The sequence below is a fragment of the Crocuta crocuta genome, unplaced genomic scaffold (genome assembly GCF_008692635.1).
Source record: "Crocuta crocuta isolate KB4526 unplaced genomic scaffold, BGI_CrCroc_1.0 scaffold10, whole genome shotgun sequence".
In the NCBI taxonomy this organism is placed as follows: domain Eukaryota; kingdom Metazoa; phylum Chordata; class Mammalia; order Carnivora; family Hyaenidae; genus Crocuta; species Crocuta crocuta.
The window spans coordinates 2,665,564-2,686,295 of NW_027527551.1; the positions used below are offsets into that span (position 1 = coordinate 2,665,564).

General features: G+C 35.7%; 1 protein-coding gene across 10 annotated transcripts in view; it reads left to right on the forward strand.

Annotated features, from left to right (window-relative positions):
- KTN1 (kinectin 1) overlaps positions 1 to 20,732 on the forward strand; it is a 107,997-nt gene that overhangs the window by 43,916 nt on the left and 43,349 nt on the right. For all 10 annotated transcript variants that reach the window (XM_077768490.1, XM_077768483.1, XM_077768513.1 and 7 more), the window contains 13 exons: positions 1,958 to 2,074; positions 5,120 to 5,260; positions 8,690 to 8,796; positions 9,585 to 9,717; positions 11,008 to 11,095; positions 13,843 to 14,009; positions 14,687 to 14,755; positions 16,174 to 16,211; positions 17,176 to 17,266; positions 17,607 to 17,675; positions 18,387 to 18,424; positions 18,560 to 18,641; positions 20,040 to 20,108. In XM_077768490.1, coding sequence (XP_077624616.1) covers positions 1,958 to 2,074; positions 5,120 to 5,260; positions 8,690 to 8,796; positions 9,585 to 9,717; positions 11,008 to 11,095; positions 13,843 to 14,009; positions 14,687 to 14,755; positions 16,174 to 16,211; positions 17,176 to 17,266; positions 17,607 to 17,675; positions 18,387 to 18,424; positions 18,560 to 18,641; positions 20,040 to 20,108 — 1,209 coding nt within the window. The remainder of the gene's footprint in view (positions 1 to 1,957; positions 2,075 to 5,119; positions 5,261 to 8,689; positions 8,797 to 9,584; positions 9,718 to 11,007; positions 11,096 to 13,842; positions 14,010 to 14,686; positions 14,756 to 16,173; positions 16,212 to 17,175; positions 17,267 to 17,606; positions 17,676 to 18,386; positions 18,425 to 18,559; positions 18,642 to 20,039; positions 20,109 to 20,732) is intronic.

Below are 20,732 nucleotides of genomic sequence, written 5' to 3' on the forward strand. Positions count from 1 at the left end.
CACCCAAATGTTTATTTATTGACTTTTCCAGTGTCCACCCTACCATACAAACATCAAGGGATTCAGTTTCTTTTAAGTTCAGCAGTAAATTTAATATGGTTTTGGCCTTGACTCCTGTATCCTCTACCAATATTTCTTGGGATTAAGCATGTCTTTTCAGTCATGAGATTTATTCCTTAAAATAATTGAAATAATGAGTATCAAGTAAGTATCTACTAAATCTTTGCCTATTGTCTTTGTCTCTCATATTTTAATCCTAAGAAAAAAGTTTTGGTTTATTTCTACTTTTTTTTTTACACTTCTCTCCATCCTAGACTGTGTCTCTTACTGTATTTTGGCAGCTTGTCTTTTGGGTATTGCTGGGTCATACTTGATCTTGTTCTGTGGTCTTTTCTTTGAGCTTTTCTTGTGAGCTCTATGCTTTGCTCTTATTTTTCCAGAAATGACTGCTATAAGGATTTTAAAAATCATAGTGATATTTTTTTAATCACAATTTTTGTCTGCTCTTTGACAATCTTTTTTTTGGTGATTTTTCTTCACGTGTCATTTGTTTTTTGTGTTTTCCTTTTTCATGTATCTTATATAGACTCTTTTGTCTTTAAAAAAACATTTTTTTTAAGTTTAATTATTTTGAGAGAGACAGAGATAGCACAAGCAGGGGAGGGGCAGAGAGAGAGAGAGAGAGAGAAAGAGAGAGAATGAATCCCAAGCAGGCTCCTTGCTACCAGTGCAGAGCCAGACAGGGGGCTCGAACTCCTCGAAACTGTGAGATCATGACCTGAGCCGAAACCAAGAGTCGGATGCTTAACTGACTGAGCCACCCAGGTGTCCTGACTCTGTTTTCTTTTTAATCAGTACTCCTATTTTAGTGAGGGTGTTCCTCTTTGCCTGGAGATTGATAATGAAGGACCAATGCTAAGTGCTGTTCTCCTCAGGCTGTGTGTGAAAATTTCTTTTAGCCTTTCTGTCTTCCCAGATAAAAGACTTCAGTATAGAGTATCACTATGAAGAATTTGTCCCAACTTTGCCTCACTAGCTGCTTTCTTTGAAATAAAGTTTGTATGATTTCTTCATTCTCACTTCTTTTGCTTCTTGAGTTCTCCTTCCAAGAAAATTCTTTCATTGTGTCTTTGTTCCTGATGTCAGATGGAAGATTATTGGTTTTGCCTTTCAGGATATGCTGGTTAATTGCAGAGAAGTAGGCACCAGAGTGCTTCTGTAGTCTTGAGTATATTTTGACAGGGTTGTCGAGTGCCTGTGTTTGATCTCCACTACTTTTGGGGTTCTTTTCTGATGTTATGCTTTGACATTACAGATGATTGTTTCATTTTGTTGTTTGTATTTTGCTTTCATATTCCTCTTTTGGCTTTTTTTTTAGGAGGAGAAAGGAGAGATTGTGTCTTGACTCTGAATTTAAAACTGGAGTCCTAGAATTTTTTGTAAAAAAATTATTTATGTCAGGCAGAGAAGGACAAATATCATGTTTGCACATATAGGAGGATTAGGAGGAACTTGACAGAGGAACAAGGGGGAGAAGAAGGGCGGAAATGGTGGGGGAAAGGGAGAGAGGCAAACCATGAGAGACTCTTGAATGCTGACAAAAACTGAGGACTGATGGATGTGGGGGGGAGGGGGGATGGGCATGGAGGAGGGCACTTGTGGGGATGAGCACTGAGTGTTATGTGGAAACTAATTTGACAATAAACTATTTGTAAAAAAAAAAAAAAATTATTTCTTGGTTGATATGTGTCCTATTATATGCCTCAAAATATAGAATGATAATAGTGACTTTCATGAATGATATTTCACTGGCCAGTATTTGGCAGTCATTCTGCTTTATATATAATTGTGAACTCTGCATTGGGTCAAGGACACTTGATATTAGATACTTCATTTTCATAATTTTCATAAGCTCATGTTAATTATTACTAATTCTGTATCGATTTCTCTGCTGTAGTCAAGTAAAGGAGAATTGACTGCACTTGTACATCAGCTTCAAGAAAAAGACAAGTTACTTGCTGCTGTGAAGGAAGATGCTGCTGCTATGAAGGATAGGTGTAAGCAGTTAACTCAGGTGAGGACGTTTTTATATTTAAGGGATATATGTTCTGAATCAGAAGTAGTGGAGGATTTCAGAAACTGTCTATAATGACAGATTTAATTATTTGTGTAGTAAATTTATACCCAGCTGAAGTTAATTTCTTATACAGTTGTGGTATATAAGAAGTTGTGGTGTCTCACTTTTTCAAGGTGTTATAGCCTATGGTTGAATTATGAATTTAAAATAACAGTGCTTCTAGATATATTAATTTCGAATAACAGAAGCATTTGGACACTGGGGGCATGTTTCATTTGGATCTGACCTAGAATTCGTCTCTAAGGAAGCACAGAACTCGGTATGATCTTGTTTAAATCCAATAGGATAAATGTGAAGCTCTTATATAGGTAATTATTTATAAAGGTTTTTGTAATAAATATTGGTAATTTTTAATCAGTGAAGTTCTTTTTTTTTTTTAATGTTTTTATTTATTTCTAGAAGAGAGAGAGAGACACAGCGTGAGCAGGGGAGGGTCAGAGACAGAGGGAGTCACAGACTGAAACAGGCTCCAGGCTCCGAGCTGGCAGTCAGCACAGAGCCCGATGTGGGGCTCGAACCCACGAACCGCAAGATCATGACCTAAGCGAAAGTCGGACGCTCAACCGACTAAGCCACCCAGGCGCCCCTAATCAGTGAAGTTCTTTAAGCCCAAGAAATTTTACTGTGAGAGAGGAAAAAAAAAAACCCTCTAGAAAATTGTGTCAGATGATACAGATTTCCATTTATAAAACAAATCAGTCCTGGGGATGTAATGTACAGCATGGTAACCATAGTTAGTAATACTGTGTTGTATATTTGAAAGTTGCTAGAAAGTATATCTAAAGAGTTCTTATCATGAGAAAAAAAATTAATAACTAGTGGTGATGATATTAACTAGACTTATTGTTGTGATCATTTTGCAGTACATAAAAATACCAAACCATGTTGTATACCTGAAACTTTTATAATGATCTATGTCAATTATATCTCCAAAATAAATATGTAGACTGAGAACATAATTGAAATTCTATAGAAAATGTGGTTTTATTTTTCCTGAGGTGCTTCTCCTTTTAGGAATTCAATATAGTACATGAGGTTTGTATTATCATTTAAGCTATTTGATGACATTAGGATGGCCTCATTTGAATTTTCCTTTTAGGTGAATTTGAAGTAAATTTAAAAAGTTAATGGAAACATTTGGTCACATTAAGATTAATCAAAGTTGCTACTAAAATAAGCATGTTTAAGATTAGAAACCTTAGTAAAGTTTTATGTGAATATGGTTTTTGGACTATAATTTAAAAATTAGAGGGGCACCTGGGTGGCTCCGTCGGTTAAGCGTCCAACTTATGGCTCAGGTCATGATCTCACGGTTCATGGGTTCGAGCCCTGCATCGGGCTCTGTGCTGGCAGCTAGCTCAGAGCCTGGAGCCTGTTTCAGATTCTATGTCTCCCTCTCTCTTTGACCCTCCCCTGCTCACGTTGTCTCTCTCTCTCTCAGAAATAAATAAAACATTAAAAAAATTATTTAAAAAATTAGCAAGTTATCCACTTTGTGGTAATTCATTGAGCTGTACCCTTTAAGATTGTATACTTTCTTCCTAAGCACATTAAATACATCAGTGTAACACCTTGCAGATGTAAGTGAACTCTTAAGGGCAACCATCAAGACATAAAAGTTTTAAATTTTGTCAGTTTCTTAGAGGAAGGGGTATAAATGTGTCATTCCTGCAAACAATTTAAAGTTGGTTGGCTCTTGGCGTACCTGGGTGGCTCAGTTAGTTGAGTGTCTGGCTTTGGCTCAGGTCATGATCTCTGGGTTCGTGAGTTTGAGCCCTGTGCTGCTGTCATTGCAGAGCCTACCTCGAATCCTCTGTCCTCCACCCCACCCCACCCCGCTTACACTTGCTTTCTCTCAAAAATAAATAAAACAGAAAAAGTTGGTTGGCTCTCTTTTACTTTGATAATTAATATTTGTTCTAGGAGGAGTTCATGATAGTTGCAACATAAAATGAAACCACCCTTTTAAGATTTGACTTGGAAAGATAATAAAACTTTGAGTTCTGATTTTTTACTTTCCCTTATACCAAGCTTCCATTTTGTTGTAAGCAAGTCTTCCTTATCTTTTCTCTTAGAAAGGAGACTTCTTATTTTTCCTCTACTAGATTACCTTTTTTAGGCTTTTTCTAAATCGTAAAAGAGAGCTAGTACCTGCAAATAATAGAGAATTAACTGTTTTGCTTTAAAACTACTCTTTCAATAAATAAGTTAGTAGGTAGGTAGGTAGGTAGATAGAACTATTCTTTCTTATAATGAAGTTAGAATGTAGGATTTATTTTAGGTTTAACTTAACTCTTAGACCAGAAGGTGCTTTTGGAATAAGAGTAAACAGAACAGCAAAGTCTTTATGAAAGGAATTGGTGTAAAGGTAGATGTAGGTAAGATGCAGAAGACAATTTCTTTTCATTTTTTTTCTTTTAAATGTTTGTTTATTTTTGAGAGAGAGACGGTGTGAGCAGGGGAGAGGCATAGAGAGAGGGAGACACAGAATTGGAAGCAGGCTCCAAGCTCAGAGCTGTCAACGCAGGGGCTGAACCCATGTACTATGAGATCATGACCTGAGCTGAAGTTGGATGTTCAGCGTCCCTGACAAATTCTTTTTAACCTTTGATCTTAGGAGCACCTGATCTTGATTTCAGCTCAGATCATGATCCCAGGTCATGATGTAGAGTGCCACGTGAGGCTCTGTGCTGAGCATAGAGCCTGCTTGAGATTTCCTCTTTCACTTTCTCTCACCCTCTCCCTCTGCCCGTTCACGCATGTTCTCTCTGTCTGTCTCTCTGTCTCTCTCTCAAGAAACAAAACAACAAAGCACATACTTACTTCAGAGCACACACTTTGATCTTAAGCACATACTTCAAAATTCGTGATTGTTTTACTGACATCATTTTGCAGATGCTAAAAAATGTCTGTATTGTAATGTTATAGCACTTACTTTTTTTTATTAAAAAGTTTTCATAATTTTTTTCTGGTTTATTCTAGGAAATGATGTCAGAAAAAGAAAGAAGCAATGTGGTTATAGCAAGGATGAAAGATCGGATTGGAACATTAGAAAAGGAACATAATGTATTTCAAAACAAAATGCATGTCAGTTATCAAGAGACTCAGCAGATGCAGATGAAGGTATATTTTTACTTTTTGAAAACAAAATGAAATTTTGCATTCATTTAATTAGTAAACTCTAAATACCTAATATGTGCAGGGCAGTGTGCTGGGCCATGGTACACTAACTAGTTAAACTGTCTCCCTGTATGTAAGTAAGCACCTTTTCTAGGTGGGGATGAGGAAGAGGCTAGAAGCTGACATGTAAATATAATGTACATATATAATATATACTATATACAATATAGTAGTCCCTCCCCTTTATCACTGATTCACTTTCTGTGGTTTCAGTTACCTGTGGTCAACTGCAGTCTGGAAGCAGATGATTCTCCTTCTGACATATTGTCAGAAGGTCAGTAGTAGCCCAGTACTATGTCGTAATGCCTATGTTGTTTATCTCCCATCTCATCATGTAGGCATTTTATCATTTCACATCATCACAAGAAGGGTAAATTCAATGTAATAGGATATTTTGAGAGGGAGAGACCACCTTCATGTAACTTTTATAGTATATTATTAAAGTTCTATTTTTAGTTATTAATCTCTTAACTATGCCTAATTTATAAATTAGTGATATGTATGTATAGGGAAAAACATAGTATACCTAGGGTTTAGTATTCTGCAGTTTCAGGCATCGACTGGGCGTCTTGGAAGGTATTCCCTGTGGATAAGGGGGGATTACTGGAGAGGTAACCAGTGGGTGCTTTAGAACCATTGGGATGGAAGGTGGGGAAGAGAAAGGTTATAGAGCAGACCTAGTAGAAATGATATGCAAACTACATTGAATGCTTTGAAACAATTAGATATTATCAGGGAGTGAAGAAATGGGCACTGGGTTATTTTACCTGATGTGATTCCTTAGTCCCGTCCCCAGGGGTGATGGTTCCGTGGTCTATTTTGGAGCCCAGGATGGTGCTTTTTAGTGAGTTCACCCCAAGTGTTTCTGATAGAGATTGCCCAGTGACCATAGTTTTTGAGAAATACAGTAAGAGTTGTGGTGTTTGGAAATCAGTGCTAGAATGAGGAGAAGATCTAGAGATAAAAATAGAGCCTCTGTCCTAAAGAGCCTTGTATACTGAAAGACTGAGGAGCCATTAAAGGAGTTTAAGCAATTCAGCAGTGTGGTTATATTAGGATTTTTTTTAAGTCTGTTTGCTTATTTTAAGAGAGGGTGAGAGCACATGAATGGGGGAGTGGGGGAGGCCAGAGAGAGAGAGAGCCTGACTTGGACCTGAAACTCACAGATCATGATCTGAGCTGAAATCAAGAGTTGGACGCTTAAACAACTGAGCCACACAGGCACCTCAAGTATTTTTAATTATTACTCTGGCAGCAGTGTGGAGAGTGGAACAAGGAATAATTGGAAGCCTTTTGCAGGAATCCAAGTCAGAGAACAAGGGCCTGAAATCAGATGTTGATAGTGAGAGGTTGAGTTTGAGTGATACAGAAGAATTAGTAGATGGGCCGTAGTGATAGAATAGAGAGAGCAAGAGAGAAGTGATCATGGAGGAGGACTCCTGAGGTTGTGGCCTAAGTGACTTGTCATCTCTTGTTATTACTTTCCCCATTACACAGGGTTCAGTTCTTACAGTGTTTTCCACACATTCATCATTTTCATGATTCCAATTAGTCTGGACCCATGGTTGGTTGGTTGGTTGGTTGGTTTTATTTCTCTTTTTAAGATTGAAATTCCATTTTTTTTTTTTTTTTTTTTTACCATTGATAAAGAGGCTATTGAAGAACATGGTTTGGGTCTGCTTGTCTGGTGAGCTTATAATATTTCCCCTAATTGAACTCTCTGAACCAATGGTTTTTTAAATTATTTACATTGCTGGTTCCATTGCTTCAAATTTGGAAGCTCTTAAATTTAACATATGCCTGAAATCAAACTCTTGCTTTTGATCAAGTTGTTTTTATTTTCCAATATTTGAGGCATTATTATCCTTTTGCTTGAATCCTTTGACTTCTCTCTTGCCCAGTTTAGTTTGTTCTGAAATCTTTTTTTTTTTTTTTAATATTTTTTATTTATTTCTAGGAGAGAGAGAGAGAGACAGCGTGAGCAGGGGAGGGTCAGAGAGAGGGAAACACAGACTCCGAAATAGGCTCCAGGCTCTGAGCTGGCAGTCAGCACAGAGCCCGATGCGGGGCTCGAACCCACGAACTGCGAGATCATGACCTAAGTGAAAGTCGGACGCTTAACCGACTAAGCCACCCAGGCGCCCCTAGTTTGTTCTGAAATCTTAAAGATAATTTATTTCTAGGTACTCTTGAATTCAGTTCTTAGATATTACCCTAGTTTATTATTTCATACTAGCATCATTATAGCACCTTTTTAATAGAGCTCTCATTTCCATTTTAACATGTAATGTCAGAGTTTTGTCTACTTTAATCACATTGCTAGTATGCTGAAAATTTAAAATTATTCTTTACTGTTATCAAAGTCCCAGTGTTCCCCATGGAAATATGCTAATAGCAAAGAAGTAATGAATGACTGTGTTGTCAGGTTCTGACCCTGTCCACTGCTCTGTGCTTTCATTTGGCCCAATCCTCTGTCTTTCCACCCCCTAGCCATTTGAGATATTCTTTCCTATTAATAAGTAGGTTACTGAAGAACTGATTTTCTAGTCTCAAGTAGTCTTTTCTATTTTGTAATTCCTACTTCCTAGTCATTGAAAATTAGTCAAGTACTTGTAGCAACATCTTTTATTGAAGATGGATTTCTCATTTTCCTTTTTTTTTTTTTGGTTTAACTTAATTGTGTTTAGAGGCCAAGATACAGGTTCCAGATGATAAGTTCTCTGAAAAATAGAAACATATACTTTAATTTCTTTTAACTGAATAGGTTTAGTTAAAATTATTAAGATTATTTCACATTCTAAAATAACACATTCCCTTATGGCAGTATATATGACTCAGTGTTCTGTATCTTTTGGTTCTGTAATTGTGGAATAAGAGGCCTGAATATTTTGGTAGATTTTTGTGTGATAAATTTGCCATCTATTTGGTTATAGCTCAATTTTAACTTAATATAAATATATTGAATGTATTTTCAGTTTTTAAAGTTTTGATTACTAAAATTTTTCATTAAGAAATACTGCTAACATAAAATTAATACAGGTTTAAGATAGGGTTAATTCTATATGAGTCCATTCTGTAGGAAAGAAACTTCAGTGTCTTTTATTTTAAAACAACATGTGTATGTGTATTTACATTTCCAGTGTAACAGCCGCGAACATCTACTTGCATTCTTGGATGTTGTGGCAGCTTGTATTTACTTTGCATTCATCAGTATCAAGATAAAATTCATCCTTTACACTTATTTGTTTGAGAAGGATGGTTCAGACTTCATTCTGTTGATGCTTTTTACATTCTCATCATAATAAAGTTTCTTTTAAAAGTTAGCTTTGGCAGTCATTGTTTCTAAATCTTACGCGTGTAAAATAATCTTAGTTCCAGCAGGTTCGTGAGCAGATGGAGGCGGAGATAGCTCACTTGAAGCAGGAAAATGGCATACTGAGAGATGCTGTCAGCAACACTACAAATCAGCTAGAAAGCAAGTATGTTTCCAAAACTTTCTTTGTAACTGAATGGTAGAATATTTTCTTGAACCATCAAAATGGTGTTTGATAGTAATCACTTAGTCTTCTGTGTTTTACATTTGTTTTTAAAATGAATTAATTTTCACAGTGTTCTTGCTTATGTGAAGAACCTCTTCAGCTAAACTCTGTGATAAATACTAGAACTAGCAGTGGAATGCTGTCTGCAAATTTGAGACTGCATTTATAAGTTTTAAAACATCTGTCCCCTTTAACAGTAGTTCTCAAACTATTATTCTGAAGGGCATCTGGCACGTTCATTAAAAAACATATTCTTGTGTCTGACCCTGAAAAGATTATGATTCAGTGACTCTGGGGTGGAGCCCAGGAATCTGATATTAAGACACATTCCTTGTGATAGTGATGAAATTGGCTCTGGGCCATACTTTGAGAACCTGTACCTTGGGGAATACCTTGTAGCATGTCTATAAGAATAAGCACTCTGCCTGATTTTAATAGATTTTCAGAACACCAGTTTGAAGATAACAATGTTGACTTATGTTCATGAGTGAGTGGTCCTCCATTTTTCTTGATTATTTTATTGTGGTTTTGGAATCTGTATTAATTGTTACTGGAGTGATTCAGAGATGATACTCAACCAAACTTCATCATTAGTAGTTGCTTACAACATTTCTGTTTCAGTTGGCTGTAAGTGGAATTACTAACTCAGAAGAACTAATATAAAAAATGTTTGTTCTTTTTATGTCTTTGTAATAATAGAAGGTTCCTAATCCAGTTACTGTTTTCAGGCAGTCTGCTGAATTAAATAAACTACGCCAGGATTATGCTAGGTTGGTGAATGAGCTAACTGAGAAAACGGGAAAGCTACAGCAAGAGGAAGTCCAAAAGAAGAATGCTGAGCAAGCAGTTACTCAGTTGAAGGTGATGTATTTCCACCTTTACTTAACACTTCATAAATAATGTAGATGTTAAACTTAGGAACCTAAATATGTGTGCAGGTTTGAGAAATGTAGATTGAGGCTTAAAGTCTAAGTGCTCTGCCAAATAGAAGCTTGTGCAGTAATGAAAGAATTGAATATAGGCTTGCGTTTGAGGTTGCAAACTGAAGATATGAAAAATGAAATTTGCTGATTGACAGATACAAGTCAAATTTCTTATATATGGAAATTAGGTTCGCAAGGGTAAGCCAGACATCATGTTAAAATTACCTTCAATATCACTTATCCGTAACTTAGACTTTTCAATAAATTCAGTAGAAACTTTTTCTTCTAGCATTGGAATAGATAATTTTCCTTTGCTTTAGCACAGGACCAAGAAATGCTCCAGTAGCTTTCATTTGAGCCATACTGTAAAAAAATCAGTTTCTTTAGATACTAGAATGGTACTTAGTACCATGAGAAGCTCATTCTGAGATGTGATATATGGGGTTGCTCAGGTTACAGAGGAATAGATTTGTTCTTTTTGTACCTTACAGCATTTGTACATTGAACAGAATGATAAGTAGAATTTTCCTTTCTTCCTTTTACTGGGGAGAGGGCTTGTTGAATATATAGTTCAAATTGTGTAAGTCAAATGTATTAGATTCTTAGGTTTGGTAGAATCATACGTGATAGCATTTCCAGAGTAGTAGACCTTAAGAGGGCTTTGAGAATAAGTGAATGTGGAAAATAGTGCAATTTTTGTTTTTTTGAAGTTTTCAAAAAAACAGAAGTCCCTGTGGGGGATTGATAAAATTGCCTTTTATTTAAAATTTGTCTTGCTGGTATGTTTACTGCTGGAACTTATGAATATGGAATATGGAATATGGATATGGATAAGCAGATAAATGATGCTAAAGATTATAGTCATCATTGAACTGTTGTGCTATACCTCTAAATAGGAATTTTAGGTACCTACTGATATTTAGCAGTAAAGATACCATCCTGTCTTTTCCTAGGCTATCGGCAGAAGAAACTAAAAATAGAAAACAGATCTATACACAGTAGTAGTTATAGTTATCTACCTGCATTCAGTTTCTGTAAATCCTGCATATCAGGGGGTAGAGTGGCTCTGGCTGGTAATATCTTTGTAGAAGTCTACGCATATCTGGCTATTTTAGTGGTGTAGGAGACTATTTGTTGGAATAAGCGGTTTTATGACAGGAGTAAAGATAGAGGATGCTTTTTTTTTTATTTGAAGTTTCATGATTGTGCTGACTTACACTTTTTTCAGGTTCAACTACAAGAAGCTGAGAGAAGGTGGGAAGAAGTCCAGAGTTATATCAGGAAGAGAGCAGCAGAGCATGAGGCAGCACAGCAAGGTAAGGGGAAAAGATATGCATGTAAACTTAGTATACAGTGCTGGGTAAAATTTTCTCCCCTCTATATATGAAGAAAGAATAATTTAACCTTTTTGTTTAGGCCAATAGCTTTTATACTTTCAGAGTACCTTTATTTCTTCAACAGTTCTTCAGAGTTTCTACTGTACTAGCTTTATCTTGGAGCATTAAGTTGCAAATGAAATTATAATTTATAAGTAATAGGAACCTAGCTATGTGTTTCTGTAGTTATACCCTTTGGTTCCTTGATTACGTCTTCATTTTTCCTTTGTAAGGGAGGATTCACTTCCAGTATTGTGAAGACAAAAACAGCAAGAGCATTACCATTCCAAGTAATTGAGTTGAAACAGTCTACTTAAATGTTGACTTTTAATATTTATTTATTTATTTATTTTAAGTTTATTTATTCTGAGGGGGAGAGAGAGAGAAAGCAGGGTAGGGGCAGAGAGAGAGGAAGAGAATTCCAAGTGGCCTCTGATGGCAGCGCAGAGCCTAATGTGGGGCTCTATCTCACGAAATGTGAGATCATGTCCTGAGCCAAAATCAACAGTCAGACGCTTAACTGACTGTGCCACCTATATGCTCCTCATTACTTACTCTTAATATGATGAATCCACCTGGGAGGTAATGGAGCTTGTATTGTATGTATTATTTGTCTCTTATTCCTTTTCTCCCACAAAAGAGGCAGTAAGGTAGTAAAATACAGTGCTAAGCAATAAGATAGATCATATGGTGTTTTGGGTTTTTAGACCTTTGGTTTCCTCTGATTCCCCACCCCTGGTACCCTTCCATCCCCTATATTTCCCTTTTGTTCAAAATTTAAAAATACCCAAGGTATTTAAAGGCCTTTTTCTTTGTATATAAAGTTTGTTTATGTTAAGGTACATTAGCTTACTTTTAAAATTTATATTTCATCATTGAATCACACATGAATTTTGTTAAGAATTGTAGCTATAAACTATAGATCTCTCTATAAACTATGTAACTATAAACAGTAAAGCTTCACCGTGACTAGAAGCAGTCACTTTTGCTTTTAGTATTTTTCGTCATATTTCTAAATAAGCATATTATTTATACTAACACTGTTACCTCTTAATAGGCATCTGTTGACTTTCTTTTACAGGAAATGAGGACTTAACCCTCCCACACCATTCTTCCCACCCTTCCCTCATTCTACTGATATGGCTATGCGTTCTTTTTGATTATATCAGCATTCATTGTTTGCATCATTAGGACAGTATAACTCAATCCTGAGCCAAGTTAAATATTAAAACTGCAATTTTTCTCATGAACAGTGTTATTTAAGTTCTCACAACTTATTATTGCTTTATGTTTTTAACTTGTTTGATCCTCATTTTCTTATTGAAAATTTTACCTGTGGTTAAACTCCTCTTACCCTCCTCTCTCTCCCACCTTCACAACATATGAGGTACTGGAGAATCTTTTCAGTTTTTTGTGGGGTATCCCTCTGAAGTCTTCCATCTTCCTGTTCCTGTACTTGTTTTCTAGGTTGACTCTATGACTTCCAGAGACTGCCTATTTGGATACTATGGATACTATGTCACTGCCATCTTCCCTGCTTTCCTCTCTCATTTAATAGCATATCTTTTAGTAGGATAAGAGTATGTCTTTAAGTACATTTGTTGAGGCTTTGCATATCTGGAAATTTTTTTATTCTTTCTGCCTTCATGCTTGATTGGTAGTTTGACTGGATGTAGAGTTCTAGGTTATAAATAATTTCCCCCCACAGAAATTTGAAGGCATTAATTCAGTGTTTTACTGTTGCTGGCAAAGAAATATTGTGCTCTTTTAAGTTCTAACCCTGGATATGACCATTACATGTTTAATTATCAGGCGTTCTTTTTTGAGTTGTGTTTCATTCTGTTATTAGTGTCTGGTTAGGGCATTAACATATTTTCTTAAAATGTGATATGTGCAAGCATACATGCACGCGCGCACACACACACAGTCTCTTTTTCTCTATATGCCTCCCTTCCTTGATGGTAGTGGTGGTGGACTTGTTTACTATGGGGCCAGAGGCAGCTCTCATGATACCTGGTACCTCCATTTACCGAGCCTTTCCAGATTTCTGGATCACTTTCCCCTTCCAAGTTAGTGATCATCTCTCCATTTTATCTTAATTTCTGTGATTTGGAGTTACAGTCATTCTGATTGCATCAAAGACAGTTTGTGCTTGTTGCTCATTTTCTTTGTTTTGGAGTCATTGCTAAGAAGAGAAGCAGGCAGAAAAGTTTTACTTTATTCTACACCAGGGTATTTGTTAGCCCTTAGCATTTTTTTCTGTTTTCCAGGTAGGAGAGTACAGGGAATTTATAAGAAATACACTAGATAACTTCCTAAGTGTCTTTGGGGGAAATGAATGCTTTCAAGAAATGATACAACAGTTTTAAACATTCATGTACCATTCATTTAACACATTTATTGAGTATGTACTATGCATAAGCCTTGGTTAGACACAGCTCTGGGTATGGAGAAAAGGCAGTCTCTGATTTCAAGAAGCTCACTTCTGGGTGAGGAGAAGAGTTAGTACGGCGTGGCAGGTTCTGTGATAAGGTAAACCGAGGCTGCTCAGGAGAGCCATGTGCAGAGGGGAAGAAGAGGAAAGATTAAAGGTGTGTTTTTTAGAGGAGATAATGGGTATGCTAAAGATGGATAATAGTAACCACGCAAAGGAAGAGACCTTTGTGAAATGCAATGTTCTCTTACAGATTTACAGAGTAAATTTGTGGCCAAAGACAATGAGGTACAGAGTCTGCATAGTAAGCTTACGGATACTTTGGTATCAAAACAACAGTTGGAGCAAAGACTAATGCAGTTAATGGAATCGGAGCAAAAAAGGGTGACCAAAGAAGAGTCTTTACAGATGCAAGTTCAGGTATCTAATTTTCCCTTGCTTTTATTTATTTTATTTTGTTTTGTTTTTTTAAATTTTTTAAATGTTTATTTTTGAGAGAGAACACCAGCACAGGGGAGACAGAAAGGGAGACAGAAGATCTGAAACAGGCTCTGTGCTGAGAGCAGCAAGCCTGATATGGGGCTCAAACTCAGAAACTGTGAGATCATGACCTGAGCCAAATCTGGATGCTCAGCTGACTGAGCCACTCAGATGCCCCTGATTTTCCCTCTTTTTAAAAAATAAAGGTGCCCCTAATTTTACCTCTTTTTAAAAAATAAAGGTGGACAGTGGCTGGATGTGTCTCTGTAGAAGAGAGAAGATAGTCTAGTTTATCCTAATTCTGGAGTGCTGATGAATAATTATAATTTAATCTTTAAGCAGCTGTCACAATATAGTGTGTTTGAATATGTGCTTAAAGATGACCTCACGGTCTTAAATTCTTTGTGTTAGATTACAAACAGCATAACCCAATTTATAGCTTATAAATCAACTCTCAAAATAGATGCCTTGTCATTGTTTAAATTATGCCTTTAGGAATTTAAGAATGCCTTTTTAAAGATAACCAGAAGTTTATACCTTATTTTGTTCATATAGTTGGTATATTTGTTAACAGCATACTTTTCTCCCTTCTCCTTTTTGGTTGCTATTAATGAAAGGATATTTTGGAGCAGAATGAGGCTTTGAAAGCTCAAATTCAACAATTCCATTCCCAGATAGCAGCCCAGGTAATTGTGCTTTTATATTGCTTATCATTACGAATAGCTGCTGCTGCTTTTTTTTTTTTTTTTTTTAATTTTTTGTTTAGCCATGTAAATAGTCATATGAATGGCTGTTGAGTGCCAAGCACTGGATTAGTAGTGGGAGACTAGTCAGCAGTGACGAACCTGATTGCTAAGCACTCTGATAATTGTGTATAGTGCTATGGGAAAACACCAAGAAAGAAATCTAAATCCAACTAATGGAGAGTTTTTACCACAGGAGGAAAAAATGTTGATAATCTTGACACAAAAGAGAAGAAATGGCCAAATGGTATTAAGAATACTGGTTGATGTATTAAAAATACTTACTGAATATTGACTAGCCATGAGGGAAACTTCGTATACTTGCATATGGTAGCAGTATGTTAATAATAATGTTAATCTCAGATTATATATACAAAAGATCATTTGAAAACTTACACTTCTGTTTAGCTTTCAAAGTTTTGCAAGTTGTATTGTTAGACCATTTATTCTTTTGCTACATTGCTGTGTAACATAGATAAATTCTGAAGTGTATATCTATATCTATAATACATTAAGAAAAAGAAAATACTTTTAAGTACTTATTTCTAAGTGCTTATATACATACTGTTAATTTCAGTTTCGAATCTTCAACTTTAAAATTCAAAAAATTCTAGAAAAAGTATTAGCTTAGAATAGAAGTCACTTTTCTGTGTTAAAGAGCAGTTTTAATGTTAACTTGTTTTTAAGATTTAGGCAAATTCAAACTCTCAAAACTTTTGAGATTAGACGTTATGTTTTTTTTTTCTGGTTGCTTTCTTTGTAGAGACTGTCATCTAAAATGAATTGGGCAAGAATTACTTACGATAGGAGAAGATGTCTGTATATGAAATACACATCTCTGTATAAATTATCAACTCAGAGTGGATTGAAATCTTAAGTTATTAGCTGAGAGGTAGCTCTAGAAAATTTGTTAGGAATTAAACACTTAGAGAATGCTGTAAGTATGTTCTTGAAGGGTGAAGATGAGCATGGGTATTACCAAATGATTCAGTTGTTACCTTAATCATGAACTGTATCATTTCATTATTGGAAGTTGTTACTAAGGTAAAGATGAAAAATAGCCTTTCTGGATGTTTTTCCTATATATTTGTTTCTTATCATTTATACAGTTTCCAGACCTGGCAGTTTTATTTTATTTGAACTCTCCTGTGCTAATTCCCTAATGCTGTTCATTAGTGATCAAAGTTGCTTTTAGAACAATAGCTACCATTTATTGAACATTCATGATGGGCCAGACACTCCTTTAACAACTTGATGTACATTAATGTCTTTTCATTTTTGAAGCTCTATTTGATGATTGTATAACTTTTAAACTTTCTTTTATAGTATGTTTTTATGTTGACACTGTTTTTCTTTCTTAGACCTCCGCTTCAGTTCTGGCAGAGGAATTACATAAAGTGTAAGCCTGCCTTTCTAATACTTCTCTTAGGATTACTTAGTCACCACTAGCTGATGCCTGTTTTATCAACACTTAGGATTTACTTTATATTCTAACTTGTTCAGAAAATACTCTCAAGTAGATTTGGAGCAACTTTGCTCTCCTCTCTCTTGCAGTGAGTTGAGTTCCTACACATTGCACATTTTGTGTTTTTATGTCCTTATTGTAAAAGAGTTGAGGAACCTTTCTTTTATTTGGGCTTTAACAGTTATGTGAAGAGAGAATTATGATTTGAGATTAATGGAAGTAAATTACTTTTGTGTCTAATAAGTAGTTGTATCTTATTAGATACAATCTTTTTTTTTTTTTTTAAATCTTTTTTAATTTATTTCTAGGAGAGAGAGAGACAGCATGAGCAGGGGAGAGTCAGAGAGAGAGGGAGACACAGACTCTGAAATAGGCTCCAGGCTCTGAGCTGGCAGTCAGCACAGAGCCCCACGCGGGGCTCGAACCCACGAACCGCGAGATCATGACCTAAGCGAAAAGTCGGACGCTTAACCGACTAAGCCACCCAGGCGCCCCTATTAGATACAGTCTTAAACTGTGTCTTAACTATATGGTGGTATACCCAAAACAAGGTTCTATTTTTAATGTATTGTTTAATTTGCTTAGACCTAAATTGCTTGAGTTCAGAAGACCTGAAATGTGGTTTTGGCATTGGCAGGTTTTAAGCTTAAATTATTCTTTTCACCTCAAGTTTTAAAACGGGTATGTATTTTAGGGAGTTGTAATAATACAGCTAAACTGAAATACAACTAAACTGAAAGGAGCTATAGAAATGGAAGGTACAACTACATGAGAAACTACTTAAATAAGCATGACCACTTTTAAGGCTTTTAATCCCTTGATTTGTGACTTGACTTCTAAATGTTTATTGAATGTATAAATGTATGTATGAATGTGTTAAATGTATTTCCTGTTAAAGGATTGCTGAAAAGGATAAGCAGATAAAACAGACTGAAGATTCTTTAGCAAATGAACATGATCACTTAACAAGTAAAGAGGAGGAACTTAAGGTACAGTAATTTTTACAAATGGCAACAGTATTTTATAGACATTGAATTGCCTGGGATGGTAATCAGTATGAGTGTCTATCAAGAATGGAAAATAACCTACATTCATTTTAAAAGTGTCTATCTCTTTTCTATAGAATCCTTTTTAGCCTTGTAAGAAAAGTTGGGCTTTTCTCATGCTGCAATTCACAATAATTTGGGAAATATGCAACATAACAGGAAATGGTTTCTCTTTCTGCTTTAAGAAGTTATAATTTGAGACTTTTGCTTAGGTAGAAGAGATGCTTTACAAAATTTAGGGTCAATTATATTAAATATTTTCTAATATTTTTCCTTCTCCTAGGATACACAGAATATGAATTTCTTATTAAAAGCTGAAGTGCAAAAGTTACAGGCACTGGCAAATGAACAGGTAGATAGATCTTCATTGCTGTTAAACATTTACCTCACAATTTCCCTTAGTCTGTACTTACTTGCATTGGTATTGCAAGCCCTAATTTCATCCATGCACATAGTAAATATAATGGTTGTGTTTGGCTGCATGGTGTTATTGTTAAAAGCCTCTTCTATTTAACCATGACTCTTATAACCCACCTACATATTGCTGTCTTCATGTTGAAACTGATGTTCGAATGAATGAATTAATCACTTTAAAGGTCTCCAAGGAATCCATTAAAACATTCTTAATGTGCTAAGCAAACCATGAGAGACTCTTGAATGCTGACAAAAACTGAGGACTGATGGATGTGGGGGGAGGGGGGATGGGCATGGAGGAGGACACTTGTGGGGATGAGCACTGAGTGTTATGTGGAAACTAATTTGACAATAAACTATTAAAAAAAAAACAACAAAAAAAACCCATTCTTAATGTGCTGATTTGTTTTATCCTTCTGCCATTTAATCAAAAAACTGTATACCTTTCTTAGGATAAAATTTGATCAGTGAGAAGTCTGGAATATCGGGACAGCAAAAAGTATTACAGAAATGTGTATGATGTTGCTTTAACTTTTATTTACTCCCAAATACGTGAAAGTGTAGCTTTTCAGTATATAAAACTAAGTGAATGAATAGTGTTGAGTGTTGCCTGAGAAATAATGCAATTCTCATCTCCTTTCAAACACAGGCTGCTGCAGTACATGAACTGGAGAAGGTGCAGAAAAGGTGATTAAAGTATTGCTGTATATGGAGCCATTCCTACATTTATATTCATTTATAATTGCAGAAATTATTGCTACTCATAATTTATGTAAACTTTACAAAAGTACAAAGTATTTTAATTGATTTTCTTTCTCCTAGTATTCATGTTAAGGATGATCAAATAAGATTGCTTGAAGAACAGCTGCAATGTGAAATTTCAAACAAAATGGAAGAATTTAAGGTGTGTGATTAAGCTTGTCAACTGAACTTAGAACAACCTTATATAGTTTTCAGTTGAGGTGCATCTAGAAATACTAGGGTTTATTTATTTTAAGAGAGGGCGCTAGTGAGCATGAGCGGGGGAGGGATAAAGGGAGAGGGAGAGAAAGACTCCAAGGCAGGCTCTGCACTGTCGGTGCAGTGCTGAGCCAAAATCCAGAGTCGGACACTTAACCTACTGAGCTACCCAGGTGTCCCTAGAAATACTAGTTGTTGTATGAAATCACTCTGGTGCAGTGTTACCAAAGTTTATTTATTTGGGCTTTTACAACCAGTGTATTTTATCATGTACTTACTTATTTGTCTAGATTATCTTATCTGTTCTAATAACAGACTTCTGAAATTTGTTTTGCCTCAGTGTTTGCTCTGCAGTTTTTAGTTGGTAATCTGTGATGGTTTTAACTGTCTCCACTGTTGGTGCAGTGCTAGTTTCTGGTCATGGCCATACAGATGGAAGGTTGTAAAGCATTCCTTTCACCAGGGTGCATCTCTTCATGTGCATAATATTTGCGTTCTTCTTTTTGCATTTATTTTATAAGAACTCCATAAATACTCACTTATCAAAGTAGCATTTCCCAGAATCCATTGGCACAAACTGTTGGAATTCTTTGAAATACACATGAAATAATTCTAAGCACAGTATTAATACTGTTTTGGGATGAAGCACATGACTGAATTGGGTGGCTCAGTAGAAGCTGTTTTCAGAGATCATTGTGATGAAATTTGAAGTGAGGTTCAGGAGCAAACGCCTAAGAAAGAATTCTTGAGACTATTTTGCTGCAAAAGGTGATTTTATTTAAGCACGGGGACAGGACCCATGGGCAGAAAGAACTACCCTGGGATTGTGATTATGTACTTTTAAATTGTGGAGGGAGGGGGGATAGAGATGAAGTAAGTTTCTAAGGAATTTTAAAGTAAGGCTTTCAGGATCTTGAGGGGCTAGCTGCTCTTAAGATAAGGTTACTTTTAGTTTTTAGTGAAAGATAAACATTAAGGCACTAAGGCAGCCATGAGTTTGTTGAGGAAGGTCACGCTCTGCATGTTTCAGGCATCTGTCAGTGGGCTGCAAGCTGTAAGGAGATTTAATTAAGCTATATTTCTCTTGACTTTGTTTCTCTTATCAACTGTACATGTACTTTATATACTAGTACTATTTTGATATTTTGGAAATACGTATTCATTGAAACTGGAAAATGAAACCACGTGAGATTTGCATTCTTAGATTTGTATATAATTTAACCATCACTTTATGAGTACTTGAATAATACGGGTTTGATTTTTTTTTTTTTTAAATCCATTGAAATGATTGCTTGGTTACCTTTTTCTTAATAAAATAGTACTTTGAGATTCTTTCTTTCAGATTCTAAATGACCAAAACAAAGCATTACAGTTAGAAGTTCAGAAGCTACAGACTCTTGTTTCTGAACAGGTAAGGCTTTTTGTGAATCACAGGGTAGAACTATCTAATATTAACAAGATCTGGTTCTTCTTAAATATTAACCAATTCATTCATTTTGAGGAGTTTTATTAAGGGATGGGTACATCTTTTCATTGCATTTCTACTCATCTTATGCTTATCATATGTCTAAATTAAGGAAAATATGTTTTCTTCCCTGAGGTGAAGCTAATGCTCACCTCCTATTTATAAGCACTTAAAAAAATGTACCAAGATACATAAAAAGCTTATAAGTCCTTTTGATACAGTTGGCTCTCAGGATAAAAGTCCTTACACTTTTGGAGCCTCACCTTTTTCTTTAAGGCAACATGACTTCTTAAAAAGAGAGTAGGTTTGAAACCTGCTATTAGCACTTGAAAGCAGTTATGTTGATCAAATTTCTTAACCTTTCTGAGACCTTTCATTCCAAGTCTTTGACACTGAAATGTTATTTTACATCATGAGTTTGTTAGATTTAAATGGGGAAGTTTATGTTTAGTGTTTAGCTTAGTGCTTGGTCTTTATCAGGTATCTAAACCTTAATTCCTCTCCCTTTGGATATTCATTTTTTCGTCTCCTCTCTACTCCCGTGACTGTCGTCATGTCATACTTTTTTCT